The following is a 26,247-nucleotide window of genomic DNA, read 5'->3' on the forward strand; positions in this document are numbered from 1 at the left end:
CCCTAACCCTAACCCTAACCCTAACCCTAACCCTAACCCTAACCCTAACCCTAACCCTAACCCTAACCCTAACCCTAACCCTAACCCTAACCCTAACCCTAACCCTAACCCTAACCCTAACCCTAACCCTAACCCTAACCCTAACCCTAACCCTAACCCTAACCCTAATGGTCCATCCATGTCCTAACAACACCCCCCTTTTAATGGAAAAGAATAACGTCCACGTTATTTAAATCCAATTACATACGTACTGACAGGCCCGCCTGTCACATGCCCTCGCACGCGATTACCGCGTGCTTGGAGCGTTCCTTCTTCGAGATAGCTTAGCTTAATCTAGGTATATAGTTAGACTGTTGAGATCTTTAGATCTTAGCTAATTTTAAAAAGGCAAGCTTCTTTGTTCTACGATTACGATCCCATACCAAGACTAACATTTGGTAGCTCGGCTCTTGTTTACATAAAATTCGTTTTCACCTTGCCGTCGACTCCGGTTGTCGAGGAGGGGTTTACGCATTCCTGGGAGTGATGGGACTCAATCAGTCAATCGTCAATGGAATATATAGAAGAGAAGAAGAGAGCTGAGCTCCCAGCGTCTCAGGCTAGCTATATATACATGGATAAGGTTCAACAAGCTGCGGCAGCAGCAGCCATGGAGATGCCCACATGGCAGTAGCCATGGATAACCACGGGAGTGGCTATCCACGTCCATGGCCACGTCCATCTATGTCCTAACAGGGAGGGTCCGGAACCCCCTCCCAACATCTATTCCCGCCCACCTGCCCTCCACTAAAGGAGGTATTACTGGTGGGGATGGTGTTATAGGCGGTAGTGATTGGGGTATTACTGGTAGGGACGGTTCAATGGGTGGTGGTAATTGTGGTGGTAATTGTGGTGGTAATTGTGGTGGATGTGTATGTGATAGCGAGGACTGGAACAACGACTGTGTTTTGGAAGAGGTTGCAGGTAGCAATCCGGTATTTTCGAGAATTCTGCGAGTGGTCGTTCCAGAATCAAGCGTGAGAGATCCCGAAAATCTATCAAAAGGTCGGAGGGAAAGGGGCGAGGATAAGGAGGAACAATTAGAAGGAGATTGGGAAAACGATTGATCAGGTGGGCTCCGCCAGGGATGGCTCGGCCCCCCAAAGGATTCGAAATGGACGTGCCCCCTTCTGCGTATAGGGTTGTGTTTGTGTGATATGATAGCGGGTAACTATTGTGATGTGTGCACAAGAGGCAAATGTTATGGTCGGACCTGAGTAGTCTATGTGGGCTCCGTGTGGGTGGAGAAAAGAGGTGCCCAAGAGAAGATTCGGTTTTAGTGGGCCGGGATTTGTTGATCCCTGATATGAATGAATCTCTATAGCTAACCCGTGCTGCTTTAACAATTGCAGCGACTCCAGAGAGTCCTCCTAGTGGGATACATGTGCCTTTAAGACCCTAAGTGGTCGGGGTGGTGCTGCGCTTGCCGGAGGCTCTGCTGCGTTGAGGCTCTGTTGCGGCTCTGCTGACATATATGAGAATAAACTGAATAATGGTTTCAGCACAGCCATTTTGAATGGCTGTATGCTGAATAATTTCGTCTGCTGGGGGAACCGAGAATTAAGTGATATGTAGTCCCAGGTACGTACGTCTCCTGGACAGGGAGAGCGTAGGTCTCTGGGTGATCGGGGGTTGAGAGGGTTATAAATCCGCTGTCTATGTCTCTGACGACGTGTCTAAATATTTAAAGAGAATGGTAGTTGGACAGCAATGAATAGAAGATATAAGAGTTGTCTCGGGTGCGTCGTATGGGTTGAACAATTTGATGGAGTAGGAGGTCGGATTGAAAAAAAGGGTATCTATACAGCAATGGATAGGAGAAATAACGGTGGTTCCAGCTACTGAAGATAGTCAAAGAGCCTGCGCGCTCGGTGGGTGTCGGACCGGCACCTGACGCGGCTTGAACGGGGCTGGTAGTAGGTCGGACTTGAAGATAGTCAAAGAGTTAGGGCGTCATGGGGGTTGAACAATTTGATAGGTTAGGAGGTCGGGTTCAAGATAGTCTGGACAGCAATGGATAGGAGATATGTTTGTCAGATGGATGGGACCCAGCAACGGACGTCTGACCGGGTGGACGTGAGGCGTTATGGGTGGGTGTGGTCGTGGTTTAAGGAGCTTCTTCCAGCTGCTGCAGCAGTGGATAGACAGCAGCCCAAATACGTACGTCTCCTGGTCAGGGATGGACGTCGAGTGTTTTGGGTGGATATACAACGAATAATCCCGCTGTCTATATGTTTGACAGCGTCTCTGAATACTGAGAGTTAATGTGAGACTTAATGCTAGTCCACAGATCAAAGATCAATCGTCAAAAGAATGAATAATAAAAGAGAGGAAGAGAGCGGAGCTCTCGACCTCTCAGGCTAGCTATATATACATGGATAAGGTTCAGCAAGCTGCGGCAGCAGCTATGGAGATGTCCATATGGCAGTAGCTATGGATAGCCACGGGAGTGGCTATCCATGTCCATGCATCCATGTCCTAACAGGGTCGCAGGCTAAGCACACCTAAAATCAAGTCATCCACTATCAGGATGACTTGGGAATAAAGGTTAATTGAGGTATATGTCCATATACCTTTGACGTCTTATTCTTGATAACGAATAGTGATGCGAAGCTCTTTAAAAATACCGCGTATACGACATCCCCCCGATGTCTTTGGGGAGCTAGCTGCTTAACTGGCGAGACCTAGAAAGTTACTACTAATGAAACTCCTAAATGTGAAAAAGGATTCATTACTAAAACTAGTGCGAGCCCTCTGAGATGGCGGCCACGGTGATCTTATTGTTGTGGGAGATTGTGAAAGCTCATAACGCTCTCCCGATATTTTAGGAGGCTTCAAGGTTGGTTAGCTATGAACTATGCTCTTGGAGAAACTGGAAAGGGGTCCCCCACGTACCTTATGCAATATGACATTCTACTTTTTATGAACCAACTTCCGCTCTTGAAAGTACTAGTATTATTTTACTTTTGCGCCCCGTCTGTTCCACCCTTTAGCATATTACTACTTCCCATTTTCTATGTATGCTTCGTGTACTTTGAGTATACTCACTTAAGTGGTTAAAAGGGTGAACCCACGGTACCTTACACACGGCTTCGAGGTTCTCAAACAAGGCATTCAAGAGGTCTCAAAGGACTGTTATAGCAATTTATGTAAAATGTAGCTCCTACTTGTCAAAGTACTAGTATTTTTTCTTCTTCTGTCCTATCTTGTCGTCTACCTCCGTTCGTCTATGATGGCCGTGGCTAATATTCTTGCAAATCTAACGCTGCGGCTGAACAGTATAAAGGTGCTATAGTTAAGTAGCACAACTTTTAAGTGTTAAGCTCTCTAAGCTCTAGTTAGTGGGTAGACCGCTATAAAATGCGTTAATAACTGGTACTAATTCATTTATACTGTGATACTCGCCCTAATTAATTGTAAGTATAGCGAGTCTCTCACTAAAATACAAGGGACTAGCTACCATACTTTAGGGAGCCTAGCCACTAAAGCACTGTCCTACTCAAGCCCCCGTCATACTGTACAGCCACACTTCAATTTCGATTACTAACTGTCCACATCTCCAGCGCTGTAATTTTAGCTCAGCCATCTTCCAAGTTCCTGTTTATGTTCCTTCACATAATATTTCTCGGATGTCAATGCCATCATACTTCAATGTTCATAATCATTGTACTACCTAACTAAATCAATTCATTACATGTTTTAATAAATTCGATTATTATTTCACAATGAGATAGATAACCGTAACAGTAAATCGGAGAACCCCTATCAAAGTCGGCTCCGATGATTCGCCAGAGATTATCATCCCAGTCTAGATATACTAACTTGGTTAGACGAGACTGAAGTATCACCAAGACCAAGTATCACAGAGATCAGTATCGCATAAATCATAAATCATGGCATTGCCTCCTGAGCAAATGCCCCTTCTTCAATCTGACTCGAATGGTTACCAAAACGATATCATTATGGCTACTACAGATGAGAACCCCGAGATCACGATGCCTAACGAGGCTGGTGATGTCGCCGGCAACATTGACCAAGATGAGGCTCGTCGTATCTTGCGCCGAATTGATTGGCGTATAATGCCACTACTATTCGTAGCCTACATGCTCAATTTCATGGACAAGACCATCTTGTCCAGCGCGTCAGTTTTTGGCTTACGAGAAGATACTCACTTAAAGGGCACTCAATACTCCTGGGTCTCGAGCGTCTTTTACTTTGGCTACTTTATCTGGGCCTATCCCACCACCTTATTGATTGCTCGCTTACCCGTGGCCAAATATCTTGCCGGCAACACCTTTATCTGGGGTGCCGTGGTCGCCTTTACTGCCGCGTGCGCTAACTACGGCGGTCTCATTACCGTGAGATTCTTTCTTGGTGTCGCCGAGGCCACCGTCTCGCCGGCTTTGATGTTCATTACATGCACTTGGTATACTCGAGATGAGATCCCCATTAGAACAGGTATCTGGTTCGCGGGGAACTCAGTTGGTGGTGAGTGAAAAATATAAGAAAAATGCCTAGTAAAGATGTAATGGTCTGTTGAGAGGCTCGAAATATTGACCGTAGCTATCTGTCTAGGCATCATCTCGTCACTTCTTGCGTATGGGATCGGCCACATTACCCATAGCATCAGCCCATGGCGTTGGATGTTCATCATCCTCGGAGTAGCGACTTTCTTGTTAGGGTTCGGGTTATTATTCCTACTACCTGATTCCATTTCCAGCGCCAAGTTTTTGACACCCCGAGAACGGCAGTGGGCTGGCGATCGGGTTGTCATCGCCGGCACAGGTCGCACGGAGAATGCCGGTTGGAAATGGGAGCAGATGGTTGAATGCCTACAAGATCCCAAGACGTGGCTGATCTGGTCTCTTGCGCTGCTCTGCCAGATACCCAATGGCGGTACCCAGAATTTTGCCAATCTAGTCATTACGTCGTTTGGATTCACGTCTCTGCAGTCGACGCTTATTAACATCCCGTATTCCTGCATCTCTATAGCTGCTATCTCTGGGACTGGGTGGTTGGCCGGACATTTCCGATCACTGAATTGTATTCTCATCGGTCTTATCGTGGTGCCGCCAGTAGTTGGGTCCGCATTGATCGGAAGCCGGAGCTCGATCCCCCACGGTGTTTCTTTATTCGGCTATTTTCTTCTATCCACCGGACCGGCCGCTCTTCCCTTGCTTCTATCGCTTGTGCAGTCCAACTACCGTGGTGTTACGAAGAAGATGACGATGACGGGCATGCTTTTTATTGCGTATTGCACCGGAAAGTACGTATCACATCACACTCTAAAGTCAATCGCTCCCGAGTGGTTAGCCACTCAAGATTATTCGCTAATGCACATACCTACATAGTATCGTTGGCCCTCAGCTCTTCATATCAGCCGAAGAGCCCACTTACGCCACTGCCTTCCGCGCCATCATGATATGTTATGCCTTGGTGGTTTGCCTTGTCGCGATCCTGAGGGTTTATTTACAGTTGGTCAATAGACGGAGGCAGTTAGAAGAAGGGATGGAGGGCAATGCTGGGACCTCTGGCACCGTCGGCGGGGGTAAGGTGGTAGACATTACTAATGACCTTAATGTGAATGTGGTGGTCAATGAGGTTCGACTCAGGCCTGAGGATTATGAAGATGTGACGGACTGGAAAACTCTGGGTTTCCGCTACAGGCTGTAGAGACTTCCTCCATCTTTGGTGTACCACCAACGTGGCAGTCTCGCTCGACACAATGTTGTCAGGATTCACTCTACCCACACAGCATTACAGCATAACAGTATTAATCAACATATAATCCGGGCAGAGAAGGAAAGTGCGCTGATACTTTCAGGCATAGATTACACGATCAAACGCTGAATGTTATTGATCTTCTCCCTCTACCTCCCAGACTAAAACCCCAAATCAGTTGAATGGACAAAGACATCTTACATCACGAATTCGGCATTTAATTGTGTTTCCCGAAAACTTCATATAGTATTCATTATGAAAATCATGGATAGTAAAAAATATGGATCGTCTGGGAGACCAATCTCGTGGGCTGGACGTAACCAGTTTTCAGTGCCAAAATGGATAAAAAATCCCGATCCAGCCGACATCAAATCGACACTCCTAGACATGTATCATGACTCCGAAGTCGATGTCAAACCTTTGGCCAGTGGTTTCAATCGGGTTTACGAAGTAGAATGGCCGAAAAGGAAAGCAGCTTCAAAGGCTATCATGCGAGTAATGCTGCCAGTTGAACCTCATGACAAGACAGAGTCCGAGATTGTCACCATGCAAACCGTACAACGAATATCAAGCTTATATATTCCGAAAGTCATTAATTCGGACTCACATCCTAACAACCCAATCGGGTACGAATGGATATTATTGGAATATATCGAAGGTACACCTCTCCCCTTCGTGGCGGGGATGGAGGAGATCGACTGGATCTTGATGTCCGAACGGAGCCAAAATGCACTGATATGGCATTTGACCAGGTTTTATCGCGCGATGTTTGAACATCGGCTCACGTACATCGGCAACCTCTGGCCAGGAACTACAGCAGAGTCAACCAAGTTAGGGAACCTCATCTCACCAGATTTCTATTGGGCAGACCACACTAGCTGTGTGGTCGACAAGGGTCCATTTCGTAACAGTCATCAGTGGCTCAGTGCACGTCTCAAGATAAAGTCTCGGGTCTGTCAAGACACGACGAGCACATATCCAACTTTCGCACACCGAACCGAGCACATCATCAAGCGTCTCCGAAGATTGTTGGAAGACCTCTTCGACCCATATATAGTAGAAGACACCATCCTCACCAACTATGATCTTAGCGCTGACAATGTCATAATATCTGAAGAGGATGATGAAGCGGTAGGTGTGGTGGATTAGGAATGCACATCGGCCCTGCCATTGTGGAAAGGCTGTGATCTTCCTAAGTTCCTTCAAGGAAAAGCACGACGTCAGAAGCCTCACAAGAGAGACTACCAAGATGACAATGACGATTGGCTCCCCGGGGGTGAAGAAGACCACGATAAACATATATTGCAATACGAACGCACCAGGCTCCAGAATTTCTTCGTCCAGGAGATGTTGCGTCTTTGTCCCGAGTGGGTAAGGGTGTATGCCTCTCCCATGTCACGTCTACAGAAGGACTTTGACCTTGCTGTGGGATCTTGCGATGATGTGGTCACTCAACCCTTGATTAAGAAATGGCTTGATACCATAGAGTCAGGTGTAGAGAATCTTCGGCTTCAGAATCTTGACAACCGCCGTCGACCGTGTGTTTCCAATCTGGGACTTGCTATACGTAGTCTTCAGGACCGCATATACGATAATACCAACACTTCCGACACCGTAAAACGCCCTATCGTAGGACGGGAATCGTGAATTTGGAATTCGATACGATGAAAGGAATAAAGAGGAAAGAAAAGAAAATCGCCAGTCGAGATGTCTCTATGCGATATTACCCCATTCAGCAACCACTTCACCATATCTTACCATTCTTTTTTCTTCGAGGGTTATGATAGTCACATGTCACCGAAGGACAGGCTAAGGAGACCCAAGACATGATATAGCTAGGTTACCCTATTATTTCATATTGTTATTACTCCGAGGGGTAAGATTGGAGATTTGTTGAGGGTAGTACCTAAAGTCTGGAAAGGGAAGCCAATCATGCGCCCGAATATAACGAGCTGGATCAACCATGGTGGGCACGACAACTTCGCTTCCCTGGGTCTCGGATCTAGCAATATAGAAACGACGACAAATTCTATCCCACACTACCTGCCTGCATTATCGAAGAGCAATGCTAGGAATTTACGAATTACCTACTAGGTACATACTTAATACCCTAGTAATCAGGTATCTAGGCCCTTGGATTAGAGTCCAGACCTGAGCACGTTGACGTCGTCTGACCTTAGCTCAATCCCAAAAATAGCTTACATAGATGGTATCACAAAGAATAGAGTGATTCGCTACCTAGGTATTCAGTTCACGGACTCTGGCCGACTCTCTGCTTTCGGATACTGTGATGATGTTCCGGGGAAGAATCTCACGATACTACCACTACTGCCCGCTACGTAGTGAGCTCCGGAGGACATTTGTCTTCGTGAAGACTTGGCGCGGACTTTGTGTATTAGTCAACCGTGCAAAATGTCACGATATGTCGTGTGTATGGAACGAAAGAGATTTGAAATATAACGCATCTGCTTGGTCTATTGGCTCGCCACCGAGCCCACCTGCTTTACATGCACTAGGTAGGTTACCTAGGTAGCTAGCTGTGGGTCATGCATCAATGGTCTGCAGCAGGCACGAGGTTATCTCGGTTCCCCACGGTCTGGCCTGTTGCCCACCACTAGCCACTTACCCCTGAATTCTTTTTATTCTTTTTTTCTAGGAACGATACTGTTCGCTCTGCTAAAAGTACACTTAACCTGAGAGAAAACGGGTAGAAAGGGAAAATGCTCCCCTTTTTTTGCTAGTTGGCCTTATTTACCCCGGCTCTGGTATACACCCCCGGACAGTTGATTCAATAATATACGGCTAAATGGGACGACATGGTTCTCAACGTCACCTTCCTACCACCCCAACCGCCATATATCCTCGGTCCTTGCTACCCCAATTTGATAACCTATTACGGTCTTCCGTTTTCCGAAAAAAAAGTTGAGTTGTTGCTGGAGGCGGCACGGAAGACTGTTTCGTTCAGTTGGAGGTTTGTGGATGTGGATAGATGCTGTAGCCAAGACTTGAGCTACCTAGTTATTGTAGATGCTATGTTCGTACGTACGCAACTCGATGATCTTGCAGTTTTGCACGGGTCAAATTCACTTTCTTCTTGTCCACACTCTGTTTTTTGTGCTTGTCACGGGCCCCGGCCCGTACTCCTTGTTATATCATCGCGCATCTTCTACATTTCACCATTCTTTCTTTTTCTTGGCTTTCCAACTACCCCTGGGGGGTGGAAGGGTTGAAGCTCGCGTAGAATGGAACCCCCTACCTAATGGGTATTTAATCGTTTGAAGAGACCTGGACCAGACACATCATCCTGAGCGACCAAACTCCGAGAAAACCACCTCCCCTTATCTTTCCAGATTATAATAGGCCGTGCTCTCATAGGAGTCTTCTTGAACCGAGAACGCTGTTCAAGGGATAGTCACACAAGCAACCTGTAAGAATCGTCCACTCTCCTCTCCCCTCCCCTTTTCTTCATCCCTCCGAAGAGACTCTGGTATTAGGATTGTTATCTGACGTATAAAGCAGTAATTCACATCAAACTTCCACACCTTCCTAGACTGATACCGGTAAAAAGAGACAAGGCATCGTTCATCCAACCTCACCGTCATCAGTCTCTCTCCTTATTCATCGTAAGCTTCAGATCAGGAAATCAGGATGCGTTGGAATTTTGGTTTGGCATGCGTAGCCGCTGTCTTCGGTCTTGGTGCGTATTTATCCACCCTTTAGGAGAAAACAGGGAGCAGGTAGGGGGTGAGTAAGAGAGAGAGGCAAAAGGAGGGGGGGGGATTAAGAAACCAAGCCTGAGGAAACTACAAGAGGCTAACATATCCGCCATGTGCGAACCCCACACTTCAGCACCCGAAGCCAGCGCAGACGTCTTCCGCGACCCCGACACCGGGTTCACGTTCTCGCAGTATAACGCACCGATCACGACGGGCTCAACCTCCATCGCAATGCGAATAGCGATCCCAAGCCCGGCACCGTCAGGCACGCCGTACGACGCGGTCATTCAAGTCGTGGCACCCATCTCCGCCGGCTGGGTCGGCGTCGCCTGGGGCGGCTCTATGACAAACAATCCTTTATTGGTAGGGTGGGCGAATGGTGCTAGTGCTGTGACGTCTATGCGCCGGGCGACGTGAGTACCCTCTAGATACATATGTGCCGAGAGATGACCAATCTCTCTCCCTTTTGATGAATTCGAATGATGCCCCTACCACCCCATCATAATAGATGGCTGTGGAATATCTAGCTAACACACAGCGCAGCGCCCACACAGCACCCACCGCCTATACAGGCGCGACCCTGCAAGTCCTGAAAGGCGGCACCAAGACGAACGGGACGCACTGGCAGTTCACGGCCAAGTGCACAGGGTGCACGCAGTTCACGACAACGGGGACCACCACCAAGACCCTCAACCCGGCTGGCACCAACCGCCTCGCCTTCGCCTACTCCAAGGCCAAGCCCAGCCAGCCCGCCTCCGAGTCTAGCCCGATCAATGTACATGATCTGTTCAATTACTGGGAGCATGATTTCGCGTCTGCGGGTAATGCGGCGTTTCAGGATTTGGTGGCTAAGAATGCTTGAGGCTACCTTACGCCTAGGTAGGTAGGTACCGAAGGGGAAGGGGAACGTTTAGATGAGGATGAAAAGGGGGAGGATGCTGAACTTGAAGAAATAAAATTTAACAACACCACTTGCTGCGTATATAGGTGCATGGAGATCAGGGAGATAGATGTAAGCAAGTACTGTCTTTTCCGCGTGTATATGTCCTTCACGACTTGTACATAGATTTAGTACCTAGGTATCGGGACAGGAAGGTGTCCGTATTCTTCCTCATCTATCATACATGCATGCATACATATAAGTTGAATCTGTAAGAAGCACGTTTTTTCTGAGTTACATCATGTTCTGGGATGACATTTGAGGCTTAAAGGATGGTAGATACCTATTTTCGGGTGCTTACTGTACTACAGGCAAGAAAACGTGGTGTTGGTGGTGTTGATGATACTAGGCGAGTGACACCACGCGGGAAGTAATACTAGGTACTAGGTACCTACTTACCTACCTAGTAACCACAGTATATCAGGTTCCAAGGTCATTTATTATTAACGATATTATATTCTAGGTTTCGTGGAAAGTAAACTAAAATAAGAATTCACCAACACAGCTGTAATCTGATTCTAAGTTGGTACGTATGCAAACATTGATGGACAACAACAATATCAACAACGACAATTACATGAACTCAAGATTCTAAAAAAAGAAGCTATTTACCTATCCTAGAGAACCTAAGAACAACATTTGACACGCATACACGGAGATTTCGCTAGGTAGGTTCAAGACACCCAAGTTCCCCTTTAAACGGTAATCCATGTCCGTCCGCCTGTTCAACCTAGATTACCCACAGCAAGAGTTTTCTCCAAACCATCCGGGGGGAGGGAAGGGGTCGATGTGTTCGTCTACCCAGGTATCTAAGCCTTAATAGCCATCTCGCCCATGGGGAGAGCCGCGAGCCCTGTTTTTGGTGATTAGTATGTGTCTTCATCTTCCCCGTTGAGTACAGTATGGAGAGAATGTGATACTCACAGCCGTCAACATCCTCGGGAGCTTGTTGTTCCTTGGTGCAGGCGCTGTACTGGTCGGGGGTCTGGGCGTGGATGCCGGCGGTAGCGCAGTCGGTGTTGAGTCCGCACGAGCCGATGTTGTCCATGGCCTTCTGGAGGGTGTCGCCTTCCCAGCCGAAGAGGTAGTCACCGTGGGCAGCAGGGCCACTAATATCCATATGTTAGTTTGCATGCTTACAAGCCTACATTGGTTGGTGAAACGTACCCGAGGTTCATGGAGTAGACGTATGGGTTGGAGCCGTCAGTGGGGAAGTCGTTGCTGTTGGAGAACTCGGTCACGTTCCACATCAACTCGTACATGATCTGCGGGAGCTTGGTGGGGTGCGTCGAGGGGCAGGCTCCGCCGCCGGTAGCACCGCTGCCGGAGGAGTACGCAACGTGGGACTGGTGGTCTGGGGAGTCGAGGTTCTTGCCATCCCAGCAGCTAAAGTAGCGGAGTTAGTTTGGGTTTTCTGAGTGAGAATATAAAAGGAATGGCAATTAATCAATATCAAGTTATAGGTAGTTAGACGTACGTGGGGAAGATGATGGTCTGTCGGATCATCTTGCAGCTCTTGGAGCTGGGAATATCGACGGTGTCGGAACCAGTGCAGGGAGCACCACCAACGAAGGTGTTCTCATTGGGAGACGTCCAGCATCGATGGCAGATGTTCGACTTGGCGACTTTACTGGGGTCAGTGTTGGCGGCGTTACCAGCCAACATGCGGAAACCCTAGTTTGCTATTAGGGGGGGACTCGCCTACATGAAATGGGGTATTCTGGGTAAACGTTACCTTCTTAAAGGCAGTGGTCTTTCCACTGGGGATGTAGTAGAGATCGAGACCACCCTTGTTGATGAGCTTTCCCTGAGGGCCACCATTGCCGACCTGAGGAACTCGCTTGTATGTTCCGTTCTTGGACTTGAAGAACATGACGGCGGTCCAGTAGTTAGACTTGTCCTCCTTGAAGGTGCAGGACGTGCATGTGGACGAAGCCAGGTCGTGAGTAGCGGGGTCCATGGTGACGTTGAGAGAGTTACCACCGACCAGCTGGTGCAGGTGAGGAGTGTACGCCATACCGGGGTTGACCAAGGGGTCGATACGGTCGACAACTAGTTGGGAACACGCAAATCGCAACATGGAATTGCCGAACTGAGCGGCGGCATTCTGCGACAGCAGAGCCGCAGCAACGAGGGAAGTTAGCTGCATCGTGACTGTATTCTACCTCGAGCGTATTTGATTGACAAGCCTTTGGTAAAGAGTTGAGCAAGACGTTGAGGGCGAACAACGATGGTGTAGTTAGTTGAGCGCTGGAATACAAAGGGCGACGGTTACAGGAGTAAGAATCCGGAGAGTTTGAATTCTGGGGAAGTTCGTGATGCCCGTGCTACTTGTATGATCCGTTGGAGGGCGCTCTCGCCGCCTTTCACCCACGAACTGCCGAGCCCGAAGAAGACGCCCGAAGATTTTCATCTCTTGGGTATACCAGAACGATTGGTCGGGATGATTCTCTACCTTGATTGATATGATTTCCGCTTTGGGGGATCTGGAATTGCCATAGTTCCGTGGTTGCTGATTGATCCTTGGGCCCCTGGCTTTTCAACCCCCTTCTGGCTGTATCGCATTTACCCGGTTATTTACGCCTCCCAATTATAGAACCGTGATAAATGGCAGAGTAGCAATACGCCGCAACCTAGTGTTCGGAAATATGGGTCTGAATAAACTTGGGTTGGAATACTCTTACCTATAGGCATCTACTTAGTATCTAGGTTAGGCAATCTAGTATGTGTGAATGCATTGTTTGCCACGGGTAGGAATACACTTGCTTGACTGACTTACACGCCTAAATTAGGTACCTGAGATTGCTGGGTAGATAGATTGCTTTGAATAAGTCTACCAGGCTTCTGGTTCTACCATGATGAAGAATCTCCTTTCACCAAGTAGTTCATCCCATATTCGTCTTCACATCTTTATATCGCCAAACTGATTCAGCGTCATCTTTCCCACTACCTACACATTTAGCGATCGATCGACATCGTATAGCGTATAGCCCTATGACCGAAGGCTCGGCGTGGCCTACCAGGATCCTCAACATGTGTAGTTATCACTATATCCGGACCAAATCTCGGTCCTAATGTAGAGAGTAGGAAGCAATGCCAAGATATACTTATAAGCTATGGTCCGGCATGGCATACCGCGCAGACGTTGAAACACATACATACTAGTGTTTGTCACTTGGGAATCTAACCAAGGTCACTGTACTTGATTCGTATTGCTGGTGTGTCTAAACTGTCATTGGTACCTAGCTCACCCAGATTTCTCTCTTTTCATTAAAGTACGACACCTAGTGATAGGATTGCAGATGTGGGTGCAGCTGGTAAGATGGATTCGTGCAGCCAACTATGTCGTGAACCTTATATTGCGGCAGGGGAGATAACCCCCTTGATGGACCGGCTAACTAGGCCGCAGGACACACTTTGAGTGACAACCACATGGCCGAGGAGATTGAATTCCAAATCACTCAAGCACACGAGTATCAGAGTACCCCCAAAATGAAACGACGTGCGTATCCACATCATCTTAGGTTCAGGGCAGATGCCAAACGCAACACCGAGTACGGTCCATAGTAGGCCCGCAAGAATAGCATGTCGATGACAGGCTCTTAAGCAAGATATATGACATTTCAGTTTATTTATTAGCGATTTCATTAAAGTATTGGGCAGATAAGCCGTTTGAAGTTTATCATTCTTCAGAATTTGCACCTATCTCGCCTTGCCTGGGGGAACAAGATGCTTGGAAGGCTCGAGAACGGTGATTGATGACGTGGGTCTATTCAAATTCTACCTATCAGTGGGATATTAACTTGCTACCCTTTTTAAAAGATTTGTCATTTCATAAATACCAAAGGCTGGGAGAAATCTATCTACGTAATGAGTTGTGGAAGCCTCTAGAGACATGGCACTATTAGGTATGGGGCTTCTCTGCTAAGCCCTCGTTATCGATGAACTTCAATTACCAGGACTACCACAGGGAGTGGCGACTGTCATCCACCCGTCATTAACATATTTTTGATGCCTTCAGTTTATTTTGCCTCACGGCCGTGTTCGAGCCACTTTTCGCTTGTAGTTATGTCCACCAAAATATATCTTCGAACAGGACACGTTCTACATTCAGCCCCAACCCGAGATATTATGCAATAGATACCATCCCAAACCACATCTGTCTTGATAACAATCTTTGTCAAGAGCCTACTCAAGGCATAACCAGTAGTCTCCCTAGCCTCCGCGGCAACGATACCTACTAGGTACCTAGAGATCCCCGCGAAACATCGATGTTGTTCTGCGACTTTTAGACTTCGCCTGGCCTTGTGACAGATGCCAAACCGAAGCACATCCGAGATGATAACGATCTCTACTAGTTCGTGATCTGAAGTTTTGCAGAGCACCTTAATGCCTAGGTAAAGCACATAAGTAAAAGTTGGTCTCACACATTTTCATGAGGACCTGCACGACATGTCACCATCTATCTCTATGTCAGCAAGAAATATATTCATCATAAGCCAAGAGCTCAACTCTTCGGTGAAGGATGCCTTTATGTGAACTCGCATGCTTTTTGTTTTTTAATGTTTAACACGCCTTAGATTTCTTGCTTTTGTACTAAGATAGCCGGAATAAAAGGGAAACAGCGGGATTCCTATACTGCGAGAGGAAGCCGACGATTTTGTTGGGCATTATCACCACGATCCACGACTGGTATTCGTTGTGTCCATGACTACCTAGGTAGGTACTTACTAGGTACCACATGGTAAGAACCGTAATCAATAAAATTGATTCTTGCATTGAAAGTGTTGTCGTGGACCGCTCTGGACATCAAATACAGTCAGTCATGAAGCCAAAACTAAACTACAAAATTATATTCCTAAGGTAGTATTGTATATTTTCAGCGTCTTCTACACTATGTGCAGAATATGCAAATCCAGATACCAACAGTAAACTCTGGAATCCACGTGCAAAGTCCAGCTAGTCATCCGCATAGTCCCCCGTGATATCATGAAAATTTGCCAAAACCCACGTGAACGTTGAGGAAGTTGTACGAGAATCAATACCCGAAGGCAAGCGTTTTGTATCCTTTTATACATTCATACACTTATAGGCGTCTATCTAATTATGTACTTTCTTACCTCTCGCCGGCATTAAATTCGCTTCGCCTTATCCTCCGCACCAATTAACCTAGGTAAGTCTTTACACTTGACATGCCCACAGCGCAGTTATCACAAGCAAGTCCCGGGCGGGTCCGTTAAGCTATCACGATTATAGCAGATCCCGGTAGATCCTTGAAAAGACCGCCCGAATGTGACGGTGGAGCAAGATTGGGTGCCAATCAGCGAGGAGGAGGGGGAGGGGAGCCTTTGTCTGTCTCTTTTACCTAGGTAAGCCATCCGAAGCGCAAGAAAGGCAAAGGATTTTAAAAAAGACCGAAATTCCTACAGGGTTATGTAAGTAAGTCGAAAAAAATTCAGAGACAAGCCAATAACATAAAACGAGTCAAGATGTTAGGGGGTAACAGTATTCGCGCTGCTCTACTCCTTCATGTGATAGTCTCCGCCACGACGATCCAAGAGTCAGCACTCAAGCAAAATGGAGCAAAGGTAAGACACGTTACCTACCGAAGAAATGGGTGTTACTCCCTACCCCTTCAGAAAGAAAGAAGCTGGAAAAAAAAGCCTTTTTGTGGGTCGAGAGAAGAAAGGGGGGTGACCTACCTGGTAAATATCTGAAACAGAAACTAATTGCATGAAAGGACGTTCCGCTCGACCTGTCACCACATTACAATAACAAAGCATTCGGCACCTACCCGGGCGAGGCATCCTTCGACGGATTGGGCCAATCGTATCCAGCGCCGGATTTTGCAGCGCCCTACTACACCTCGAGTGACACCGGCATAGTATATACCTTCCCGGGTTACACCGGACCATCCGCACCGGACAACGTTGTATGCGACAACCAAAACATACCCGTGCCAACAAACAACGGCAACACCCCGTACTTCTCGGCCTCTTTCTTACTCTCTGAGGACAAGGAGCAGGTAATCGTGACCGGCAATGTGACGTTCACCTACACCGACAACACCACCTCGGTGTACGAGCTGCGCTCGCTCGACTGGTACAGCATCCTGACCATCAACCGGGGCCAGCTCATGTTCCCGAGCCGCTTCACGGCCACAGGGGTAAACTACAACCGGAGCCACATATACGAGAGCGCTGCCCCTCTGGACCCTGGGAAGGAGCTGCGTAGCATAAACCTTCCAGCAGCCACTAGTGTGGATGATGGCAGGTTGCACATCTTTGCTATCTCCCTGAGACACGGTGCTTCGTCAGGTGGTGTAGATGTACAGTCTGTCCGGCCAACTCAGAAATGGCTCGAAAGCGGCGCGCAGGCGGTCGAGGTCACGATCAACAACGTAGGATCTGAATGCATTTCCCGGGACGGATTGGTGCTATCTCTCTCTGGGGATGGGCTAGAAGCCACCGAAGAGGGATATCTGAAGCGACTGTGCCCGGGCGACCAAAAAACCATTACCGTCGGGGTAAAATCATCTTCCAGTGAACCCATCAACGCATCAGCAGTTCTCGACGATGGTACGAACCAGTGGTCCGTCGAGTTTGAGAATATCCGCTTCGGCTTGGTAGAATGGACGACCGACCTCGACAACCTCGCCAAGCACGAGAGCCCGGACTGGTTCAACGATGCCAAGTTCGGCATCTTCATCCACTGGGGCCCTTACGCGGTAACAGGCTGGGGCAACTCTTCGCCTTATGAGAGTTATGCGGAGTGGTTCTGGTGCGTGGCTTTTCCGTTACTTATTTACCTTACCTTGGGTATCTACCCCTTTAAGTACAAACACACATACTAATCCATGGTAAAGGTGGTACTCAACTCAAGATCCCACCCACGACCGCTCCGGCTTCCGTGACTACCGGCTCCGTACCTACGGTGAAAGCTGGGCCTACGACGACACCTTCCCATCCTTCACCGCGTCCGCCTTCGACGCCAAAGCGTGGGTCGACCTAATCGCCGACGCTGGAGCGAAGTACTTCGTGCTGACCACCAAGCACCACGACGGCTTTGCTTTATTCGACGCGGGGGCAACCACGAACCGCACGTCTCTACACTATGGACCGAAGAGGGATCTGCTAAAGGAGTTGTTTGATGCCGCCGCCGAGTATCAACCCTCGCTGAAGCGGGGAACCTACTTCTCGCTGCCGGAGTGGTTCAACCCCTCTTTCGCACCATACGGATACGACAGTTGGTCTGGCTTCCCGGCCACAAACCCATACACCGGCGCCGCGGAGTCATACACAGGTCACATCCCGGTCTCGGATTTCCTCTCGGACGTGATGCTCCCACAAATGAATGCGCTCGCCTACAATTACAGCACCGACATAATGTGGTGCGACTGCGGGGCCGCGAACGCCACAGCGCAGTTCGCATCGCGCTGGTTCAACACAGCGGCGGCGCAGAACCGGCAGATCGCGATAAACTCGCGGTGCGGGGTCCCCGAAGCCGCTGACTTCGACACGCCAGAGTACGCGCGGTTTAACTCGGCGCAGCAGCGCAAGTGGGAGAGTAATCTCGGGATGGACCCATACTCTTACGGGTACAACCGCGCGACGCCGGATGACGCGTACATGACCGCGACGGAGATCGTCTACATGCTCGTCGACATCGTGGCCAAGAATGGAAATCTACTGCTGGATATTGGGGCACGCGCTGATGGGAGCTTGGTCCAAATCGAGGTGGACAATCTGCGGGAGGCGGGACGGTGGATCCAGGCACATGAGGAGGCGATTTTCGGGACGACGTATTGGTTTGTGCAGAGTGAGCTGAGTAAGGGGGCGGATGTGAGGTTTACGCAGACAGGGGAGGCATTTTATGTGCTGTTTTTGGAACGGCCAGTAATTCAGGATGGTAGAATTAGTATTGCCGCGCCAGTGCCGATACTAGAGGGAGACGAGGTGAGGTTGCTGGCTGTTGAGGGGGGTGAGAATCTGACATGGAAGGTAAGTGGACAAGGTAGCGAGAGAGTACTTCGAATCGAAGTTGACGACACACTCCTGGACAAGGAAGAGTTTTGCTGGGTATTTGAAGTCAAGTATGCTTAGCTAGAAACTGGAACTATCTACAGTTAGGACGTTATATTTGGGATATTGGATAGAATGTCATGTGCGATAGACTCAAGCAAACAAACTCCTTGCAGTGAACCTTCAAACAAATGCAGCAAAGACTCCCGGTGACTCATTACGAGTCTTTCGAATGAAATTGTAATCCTTTTCATCGCTACTCCAGTGTCGTTCTTCGTAATTCCCTGGGCAAATCTGGCGGGCTTCTCCCATTTCGGTACTGCCACAGTCGACTTAGGTCTTTAACTCTCACTTTGCCGTCATATATCCCATTCGTATCTTCATGGAAACTGCCATGTAAGGCGACTTCGTCTTTAATAAAGCTCGCCCTTCGTCCAGCAAGCTCAAGCATGGGCCAACTATTCTCAATGCCCTCTCGCACATTGTCTTTTTCCGTCCCTCTTCCAGATAACTCCACAACACTGTTCATAAATTCGTTGCTATCAGCGCAGCCGATAAATTCGCCCTTGTAGTCGCGCACCAGTGGAAACATTCCATTAAGATAGTGTTGACAAAATTGATGCCCACCGCGTGTTGAAGTGCGACTGAATACACGACCGATATACCGAGGCATCGTTGGGGAAGCGTTCTCATTTGTCACGAAGTGTAGAATCCCCCATAACGCCACGAAGTCCGTCGTATGAGCGTAATGCTCAACATGGGAGATGGCACGATCAGATGCTGCTACCGTATATGTTGTTTCGTGTGACACATTTGACTCCTTGGACATCGAGGTAAAGCCAGAGAAACAGTTGTGCACATAGGAGGAGATACTGCTGTTAGAAAGTCGTCTCCTTGAACAAGGTGCGTGAGTCTCGACTGGAGAGTGGGTGAGTGGAATTTCGTCAATGGTCTTAGGAATCTGTGTACTGATGTTGGGAAACTTCCGTTCTACTTCTTGCGAGTCGGCATGTCGGTGTGGGTTGTTGAAATGATTCGACGCATTTCCAAACGTGTAGACTTCAAGTTTAGCCAGAAGATCCTGTGGTAATTCCTGCAAGAGCCAGTCCAGAACTAGGCCGCCTTCAATGCCGCCCTGTGAATGGAGGATGAAGACTACTTTTGAATACTGTGGATTATACAGCTTTTCCTTGACAATTTTGTAGGCTGCGCGAATGTCACCGGTCGCATATCCGAAGTTACGCTGAATCAGACACTCGACAACATCAAATATGACGCCCGTGGTACGGTTATGGACACCGATGATGGGCCTCTTGAAAGTCAATGCCAGACGATTGATGTTGCTTTGAAGCCACGCCTCCCTGCAGATTCATGAAGCTAGGTTAGTGACCACGCCTACGAAGTACTGGGTAGGGGTTTAAACATCACAAATCGCCAAGAAAACAGGAGTCTTACCCAACAGCAACGCCGTTCAAAAATATCCATTGTTCATGTGCATGCTCCTCCAAAGCGGGCGCATATTTGGGATCCGAGTTAAAAGTAATGGTTTTCCCGTTTAGGCCTAGGCATATGAACCAGTTTATCGCAAAGAAACCCGACATCCATATAGCCACCAACCATGCCGGAAAGAGTAGAGTCAAGGGCAAAACGAGGATGAAGGATCCTTGCAGAACTATCAGGATTGCATGAAGGAACATACACCAAATATTCTGCCGAGTGAGGGAAAGTTCGTCAAAGTGGCCCCCGTCGCAAGGGCGAACAGGCCAGAGTACCCAGGGTAGAGCCCAAGAGAAGGTGAAGAAGTGGTAGATATCCCACATTATAAGCTTCCAGGGCATATCGGTATAGCTATAGTTGATGATGGACTCGCCGCCGACTTGAGAGCCGAAGAACTCGGTGCGATCCATGACGAATGGTTGGGGTAGCCGCTGTCGTCTCGCTCCATGGGTTCGGGCGAAGATACCTGACGTGTATAGAAGGCAGGAGATCAAGACAACAGAGACGAGGCTGAAATAGGTAGAAAAGTCAAGGTGAGAGAGTATAGCTCCCGGAAGGGGATAGCACCCAGCTTTAAATAGGGTTACAATAGTCATCCTCGTTCGGTCTTGTCAGCTACTAGGCACTTATAATACCTATCTAGGTAGGTGCCTACTAAGGAGTGTACTAAAAAAGAGGCTTATCCTCCAAATTTTGGGGTGTTGCAGAAAAAAAGCGATGGACGTGATGCCTGTTGTGTCTGTCGGGAACGGCACGTAGCAGATAGCTATACGGTAACATCGTGGCTCGGCAAGACCCTCACTCAGTAGGGCTGAGAGGCTTCATCCCTTACCGTATATAGCCACACTTGCATCCAATAGGCAACGACATACAGAAGGGGTGAGTTGATCATGAATGAAAGTCATCTGGCTCATATGAGCCAGAGATTGTGTTACCGCGTGCTATAATTGGGCATACTGAACATTTGGGGTTGGCTGGTTGGTTGGTTGGTATCCATAGATATTTAACGAACATTTGGGGTGGATATCGATGGAGTGTGTTTTTGAAGTTGGGGGAAGGGTAGCGAGGAAGATCTTGGGGGAAGTGAAACAAAGGATGACTCTAAGGGATTTTCTATCTAGGGTGTCTTGGGTGTCTAGGATGTTTAGGTGTGGTTTTAGTTGATGCTGATTCGCCAGGGTAGGGTATTCGGCACATCTGTTAACTTGTACTACCCCGAAGAGTACTAACCTAGATTAGAATCTGTAATAAGTAACCGACGTCACCTGCGGTTCGCCCTTTACAGTTACATGTGCCTACCATACGATTTTATTAATCTTCAAGGTGCTTTGTCAACATTCTTAGAGCAGCCTATTTGAACTTTCAACTCTTTGGAGACAAGAAACAATCGCAAATCTTCTGAAATTCCATAGCCATCTACTTAGCCTTAAGATTATATAGCCAACTACTAGAAAAGTAAAACATGGAGGAGGCCCAGATTACATCGCCGGGGACGTCTGTCTCCAACCCCAAAGTCCTCATCATGATGGCTGACTATGGCCATGATCCCACCGGTGCGTCGCATCTTCAATACCCAATTCAATAACAACTTATTCGCACACATCACACTCAAGGTTCTAACTCGTACAGTATAGAGACCGCTGTTCCCTATACCACCTTCAAGAATGCCAACTACGCAATAAGTTTCGCGACCGAGACCGGACGACCACCGCGATGCGATAAGAAGCTATTAGAAGGGTTCACACAAAAGCTATTCGTACGCCACACACGCACAACCACTCCTCCCTACCTAATAGACCCAGTTTGAAGTATCTGGTGAGACAGAAAGGTCCTAATCATATATAACAGGGCGCAAGCAAGGAAGTCATCTCGATGTACCGTAAGATGGCTCTTAGCGAAGAAATGCGCCACCCGCTCTCATGGTCCGCGCCCGACTTCACTCTCGACTCCTTCGACCTCGTGCTATTCCCCGGGGGGCACGACAAAGGTGTGCGACAGATTATCGACTCGCCCATCGTTCACAGGCTCGTCGCAGACTACTTCCCCCAGACGAGAAGGCCTAGCAAGAAAGTGATTGCTGCTGTGTGCCACGGCGTCATGGTCCTATCCGAGTCTAAAGATGCTGAGGGGAAGAGCGTCATACGGGACTGTAATACGACAGCACTGCCTGCGAAATTTGAACAGGCTGCGTATTGGAGTACAAGGGCGGTGCTAGGTGACTACTATAAGACCTATGGTCACGGGAGCGCAAATGTGGAAGAATCGGTAAGACACAACGTTGCCTACCTACTTATTTAGTAAGGCAGGTAGTGAAAAGGATTGGTATATTGATAGATGTATAGGTCAAGAAAGTCCTAGCCGACCCATCTCAGTTTAAGGCCAGTCTCAATCCCGGCGCGTAAGTTCATTCACTTCCCTCCCTTTCTTCTTCTTCTTCTTCTTCTCCTTCTCCTTTTCTCTTTCTTCTTGGGGGCCATGCGTACAGTGGAACCTGGTTCCCCATTACTTACCATTGAACTCTCTTAGTTTCACGGTGGAAGACGAGCAGTACAACTACATAAGTGCTTGGTATCCAGGCGATGCGGAGATGTTTGCGGACGAGATCATCAAGCTCTTCGAAAGCTTCCATAGGATTATCTAACCTAATTCTTGCTGCAATTTTGTATGCCAACCTAAGAGGTATTGACGCAGTCGCACCGTCTCGGTAACCCCTAGGTTACATTTCTTGATGCCGTTTACGACGATGATGATTTGCCATGATGATCTAAGGAATTATTTAAGTTATGATGTGTAGGTAAATGCCCCAAAATAAAAAAATATCAATATTTCAGGATGCGTTTGATCGCTTCATCAACACCGGATGTGATGACTGAAGGCGCACGCTTCTCATCTAGCCGGTCTATCCAACCTTTGCCAGTCCTATCAATAAAAGCTGCTTTTAACCCAGCAGCTCTGGCACCAACAACGTCAAACGGATTAGCACTCACAACCCATACATCACTCTCCTGCCCTTTCTTGCCAACCTGCCTGACCAGATGCTCGTACGCTCTCTTATCCGGCTTGAAGCACTGCAGACTATGCACCGTAATCAGCGCCTTGAAAATCCTCCCTGCACTCGGCCCGAGCTCCGGGGACGTCTTGATTGAATTCTCCACCATCTCATCGGTGCCATTCGAGAACACGTAGGCTTCCACCGACTTATTATTGTTGTTATCGCCATACTTATCATCATCCAAGAGTCGCAGCGCTAGGGGTACTTCGGGGAAGACGTGCAAGGCATCGTACGACCGCATGAGAGCGTCTGCGTCTTCTGATGAGAGACTAAGTCCATGCTCGGATACCGCGTGGTATAGGGCGTTCCGCGTTATCGTGCTGAAAGGCTTATATTCGCCTAGTACCTCCCCCTCCCAGTTAGGGAACAGTCGAGAATAGTTTTGCCAAAGTGAAATCAGGATGGGGATCACTAGATAACCTACCCATGCTGTTGATCCGCCACGTATATTCCAACTGATATCGGCGCCATAATGCAGCCAAAGACTTCCAGGTTGCCTCTTGTTCTGCGCCGTAAACTTTGGCTAGCTCATAGGCTATTGATTCGGTGGACAACAATGTCCCGTACAGGTCGAACGCGATGATTATCTTCTTCGTCGCCATTGCATCAATCTTTTATGTGTAGATAGGGATTTCCGGGAAATGGGCCAGTTCGTTGATCGGTGATCCGTAAGTCTCTCGTGATTATGCGGGGTAGCTATAGCTATATGCCCAGTGCCGAATTAGGTTGTTCATGTCGATAGTTTCCAGTTTGGACCCGTGCGATTTATTGGTATCTAGCCATAAGGTTGGTATATACATCATTACTAGGTATAGGCACATTGACGTAAATACCTACCAAGGAACCAAGAAAAGAACCACCTAACCTATGCCATATTTCAAGATCTGCCTCTCAATAATTCCGATCAGAAAGGATCTCACTGCCCGAATCAAAGCCAAAGCAAGGATCCAAGTCTAGAAGGCATCATTCACATCCCCAGCAGTTCATGCAGGCGAAGGCGGCGCGACGTGTGGGAGATCAGTAGGGATGATTCGAGCAGATGGGTGGGCGCATGAATAGGGGGGAGTGAGGGGTGGTCTGGGAACTAACGACACGAGATCTGGACCCAATATTTCGTTTGGAGTATTTTGGTACGTAGGTAATGATGTTTTAGACGCTTGAATTTATTAGCATACATTACCCTTGAGGATAGAGAATCAATATGCCCTTAGTTGCTTATCGTATATCTCCGTGTCTATTCACGGCGTAAGCATGGCATTGATGGCCAACCGTATACTTTAACTCCTGCAATGTTGAGTTGTTCTTATACCTTTACGTGAAGAATAGGCCAGCATCCATGGATGTCGAGTATTATGGCCCCTAGCCAACACCGTATGAGCTGATAGTCTTGACTAACTTGCCCATCTTCCGACTTTAAGGAAGTACTTGATAGTCTTCAGGCATAACAAAGTCTACGCATACTTTTGCTAGACCTTTGGAAGAAATAAGGCAGCATAAAGATATATGCTGCAATATATACTGGCGGAAAAATACAACCTAGTACTCTCCTCTTTTAACAGTAATCTGCTTACCAACGCTTCGGTGCTGTCGCGCCACCTGAAGAGAAAGATCGACTCATAACATTTGCCCTTGATCTTTCCTTCTCCAGCTTTGCCAGTCCTGTCCTATCGGTGATGGGTGTGGCATCAATGATATTGTCGAAAGTATCATCGTCGTCATCGTCGCCTTCTCCGTTATCCGAATCTGGCTCTACATCTGAGTCGACCTTGTACCTTTGTGGTTGTGAAGGAGGAATCGCCTGTGGCTTTGGCTTTCGGTCCGCATCATCTGGATTCGCGAAGGGTTTTGATGCAAGAACTTTGCGCCGAATTTCCTCCATTTCGGCATCATCGTCAGTGTCGTCTGATATATCGAACGGGTCTCTGCTAGACCCCTCATTCCCCTGTTTTTGTGTACCTTCTCCTAATTTTGGCCATTGAGCTGGCTTTTTACCAAGATAAATGCCGTCAGCGCTGTCATTATCTTTCCCTTTCTCTTCGTCGTCATCGTCATCGTCGTCATCGTCCTCCTCTTCGTCATCGGTATCAAAAATGTCTCTACGGTTGACGTTGCCACCTTTCCATAGGTCGTCATCATCGGCGTTTTCCCTACTTTCGGCATGTTCACGTTCTAATCGCTCCATCCACTCCTTTTCGGTCTTTATGATCCCCTCCTCATCGGTGCAAGCTGCGTACTTCTTCAGGATCTTCGAGTTGATGGCTAAAAATGACTCTCCATAATTGAAGGGGCGTAATACTTCCTCTGCCCAATCGGAATGGCCGCATATGTAGAATGCGGCAGCCAGGGCCTCCACACAGTTTAAGCGCAATGGCTTGCCGTAATTGACAGAATTGGCAGCGACCAGGTATGGTAACAGTCGTTCGCATTTACCACCAACCTTGTTCCATTGGACTTCTTGAGTTCGCGCCCAAGAACACTCCACCACAGCTGCGCCATATTGCTCCATTAGCTCTTTGTCAGCTGGAGAGATTTTGTGCTTTCCGTTGGGTGTGATGATGACACCGTTGTGTCTCTGACCAAGATGAAGGTCGCGCATGAGACCGAGTCTTATGAGCTTTTTACCCGAGCATCGTTTCGGGTCGCAGTGATTTAAATCCCAGCAGGCGGCCTTGAAAGCGGGTTTGGAAGAGGTCTGTTCGGAATCGTCATCGGCGGGGTGGTGTTGACGAGGAGGACCACGACCTTTTCCACCTCGAGATGAAAACTTGTCTTTTTTGTGGCGAACCATATTGATAGTGTAGTTGCCTACCTAGGTATTTATTTATTTGAAAACTGTATTGAAAGCGCTTTGGAGTTTGGGTAATTTGAGTAAGTTGAGAAACTTGTATAAGTTGAACAGGTTGAAATCTTTGTAATGATTTCAATAAAATGATTTCCATGAAATTATTTCAATGGCCAATGACGAACGAGGGGCACTTTCAATTCTTGACTCGTGTACCTACATATCCAGGGTAGGTACATATGTACCTGATATCTACATACACCGTTGACGATTACATACCTACTAGGTAGTAAGTTCGTTAACCCTGACCTTGCTACTAACTAGACCTTGCAGTGCGGGCGCAGAAGGCAGCATTGAAGGCAAGGGTGGGGTGTAACGGGTGAAATAGATAATCCGTCTAACCGTAGTCGGTTGCCCTTTCACAGCCCTGATATGCTTAATTTAATTGGTCCCAAATTCTTTCGACACCAGTGACTTCA

At 48.0% G+C, this 26,247-nt stretch overlaps 9 protein-coding genes across 9 annotated transcripts; 5 read left to right on the forward strand and 4 right to left on the reverse strand.

Annotated features, from left to right (window-relative positions):
• Positions 1-3,826: 3,826 nt before the first annotated feature.
• GGS25DRAFT_68635 (putative allantoate permease) lies at positions 3,827-5,864 on the forward strand. Its single transcript, XM_049265960.1, has 3 exons — positions 3,827-4,527; positions 4,615-5,305; positions 5,391-5,864. The coding sequence occupies exons 1-3, from the start codon at positions 3,933-3,935 to the stop codon at positions 5,710-5,712; spliced, it is 1,608 nt and encodes a 535-aa protein (XP_049111927.1). The 5' UTR covers positions 3,827-3,932; the 3' UTR covers positions 5,713-5,864.
• A 160-nt stretch (positions 5,865-6,024) lies between these two features.
• GGS25DRAFT_527901 (uncharacterized protein) lies at positions 6,025-7,550 on the forward strand (the record flags this gene model as incomplete). The annotated part of the gene is made up of 2 exons (XM_049265133.1): positions 6,025-6,891; positions 6,958-7,550. The coding sequence occupies 2 exons, from the start codon at positions 6,025-6,027 to the stop codon at positions 7,405-7,407; spliced, it is 1,317 nt and encodes a 438-aa protein (XP_049111928.1). The 3' UTR covers positions 7,408-7,550.
• Positions 7,551-9,548: 1,998 nt separating this feature from the next.
• On the forward strand, positions 9,549-10,699 carry GGS25DRAFT_508963 (CBD9-like protein). The gene is made up of 2 exons (XM_049262516.1): positions 9,549-9,889; positions 10,020-10,699. The coding sequence occupies exons 1-2, from the start codon at positions 9,588-9,590 to the stop codon at positions 10,336-10,338; spliced, it is 621 nt and encodes a 206-aa protein (XP_049111929.1). The 5' UTR covers positions 9,549-9,587; the 3' UTR covers positions 10,339-10,699.
• A 526-nt stretch (positions 10,700-11,225) lies between these two features.
• On the reverse strand, positions 11,226-12,565 carry GGS25DRAFT_525887 (uncharacterized protein; the record flags this gene model as incomplete). The annotated part of the gene is made up of 5 exons (XM_049264878.1): positions 11,226-11,269; positions 11,341-11,525; positions 11,584-11,802; positions 11,894-12,090; positions 12,152-12,565. The coding sequence occupies 5 exons, from the start codon at positions 12,563-12,565 to the stop codon at positions 11,226-11,228; spliced, it is 1,059 nt and encodes a 352-aa protein (XP_049111930.1).
• A 3,110-nt stretch (positions 12,566-15,675) lies between these two features.
• GGS25DRAFT_68756 (glycoside hydrolase family 29 protein) lies at positions 15,676-18,606 on the forward strand. The gene is made up of 4 exons (XM_049265961.1): positions 15,676-15,851; positions 15,901-16,004; positions 16,157-17,196; positions 17,282-18,606. Exons 2-4 carry the CDS (start codon positions 15,906-15,908, stop codon positions 18,516-18,518), a joined length of 2,376 nt encoding a protein of 791 aa, XP_049111931.1. The 5' UTR covers positions 15,676-15,851; positions 15,901-15,905; the 3' UTR covers positions 18,519-18,606.
• An 87-nt stretch (positions 18,607-18,693) lies between these two features.
• On the reverse strand, positions 18,694-20,344 carry GGS25DRAFT_525889 (uncharacterized protein; the record flags this gene model as incomplete). Its single annotated transcript, XM_049264879.1, has 2 exons — positions 18,694-19,798; positions 19,893-20,344. The coding sequence occupies 2 exons, from the start codon at positions 20,342-20,344 to the stop codon at positions 18,694-18,696; spliced, it is 1,557 nt and encodes a 518-aa protein (XP_049111932.1).
• A 1,052-nt stretch (positions 20,345-21,396) lies between these two features.
• Positions 21,397-22,575, forward strand: GGS25DRAFT_525890 (class I glutamine amidotransferase-like protein; the record flags this gene model as incomplete). Its single annotated transcript, XM_049264880.1, has 5 exons — positions 21,397-21,487; positions 21,569-21,690; positions 21,783-22,199; positions 22,277-22,332; positions 22,461-22,575. 5 exons carry the CDS (start codon positions 21,397-21,399, stop codon positions 22,573-22,575), a joined length of 801 nt encoding a protein of 266 aa, XP_049111933.1.
• GGS25DRAFT_68764 (haloacid dehalogenase) lies at positions 22,493-24,101 on the reverse strand. Its single transcript, XM_049265962.1, has 3 exons — positions 23,824-24,101; positions 23,411-23,761; positions 22,493-23,325 (listed from the first exon to the last, which is right to left on the reverse strand). The coding sequence occupies exons 2-3, from the start codon at positions 23,586-23,588 to the stop codon at positions 22,754-22,756; spliced, it is 750 nt and encodes a 249-aa protein (XP_049111934.1). The 5' UTR covers positions 23,589-23,761; positions 23,824-24,101; the 3' UTR covers positions 22,493-22,753.
• A 452-nt stretch (positions 24,102-24,553) lies between these two features.
• GGS25DRAFT_525892 (DUF367-domain-containing protein) lies at positions 24,554-25,774 on the reverse strand (the record flags this gene model as incomplete). Its single annotated transcript, XM_049264881.1, has 1 exon — positions 24,554-25,774. One exon carries the CDS (start codon positions 25,772-25,774, stop codon positions 24,554-24,556), a length of 1,221 nt encoding a protein of 406 aa, XP_049111935.1.
• Between the last annotated feature and the right edge of the window lie 473 nt (positions 25,775-26,247).

Source organism: Hypoxylon fragiforme, assembly GCF_022984875.1.
Source record: "Hypoxylon fragiforme strain CBS 206.31 chromosome Unknown GGS25scaffold_10, whole genome shotgun sequence".
Taxonomy (NCBI): domain Eukaryota; kingdom Fungi; phylum Ascomycota; class Sordariomycetes; order Xylariales; family Hypoxylaceae; genus Hypoxylon; species Hypoxylon fragiforme.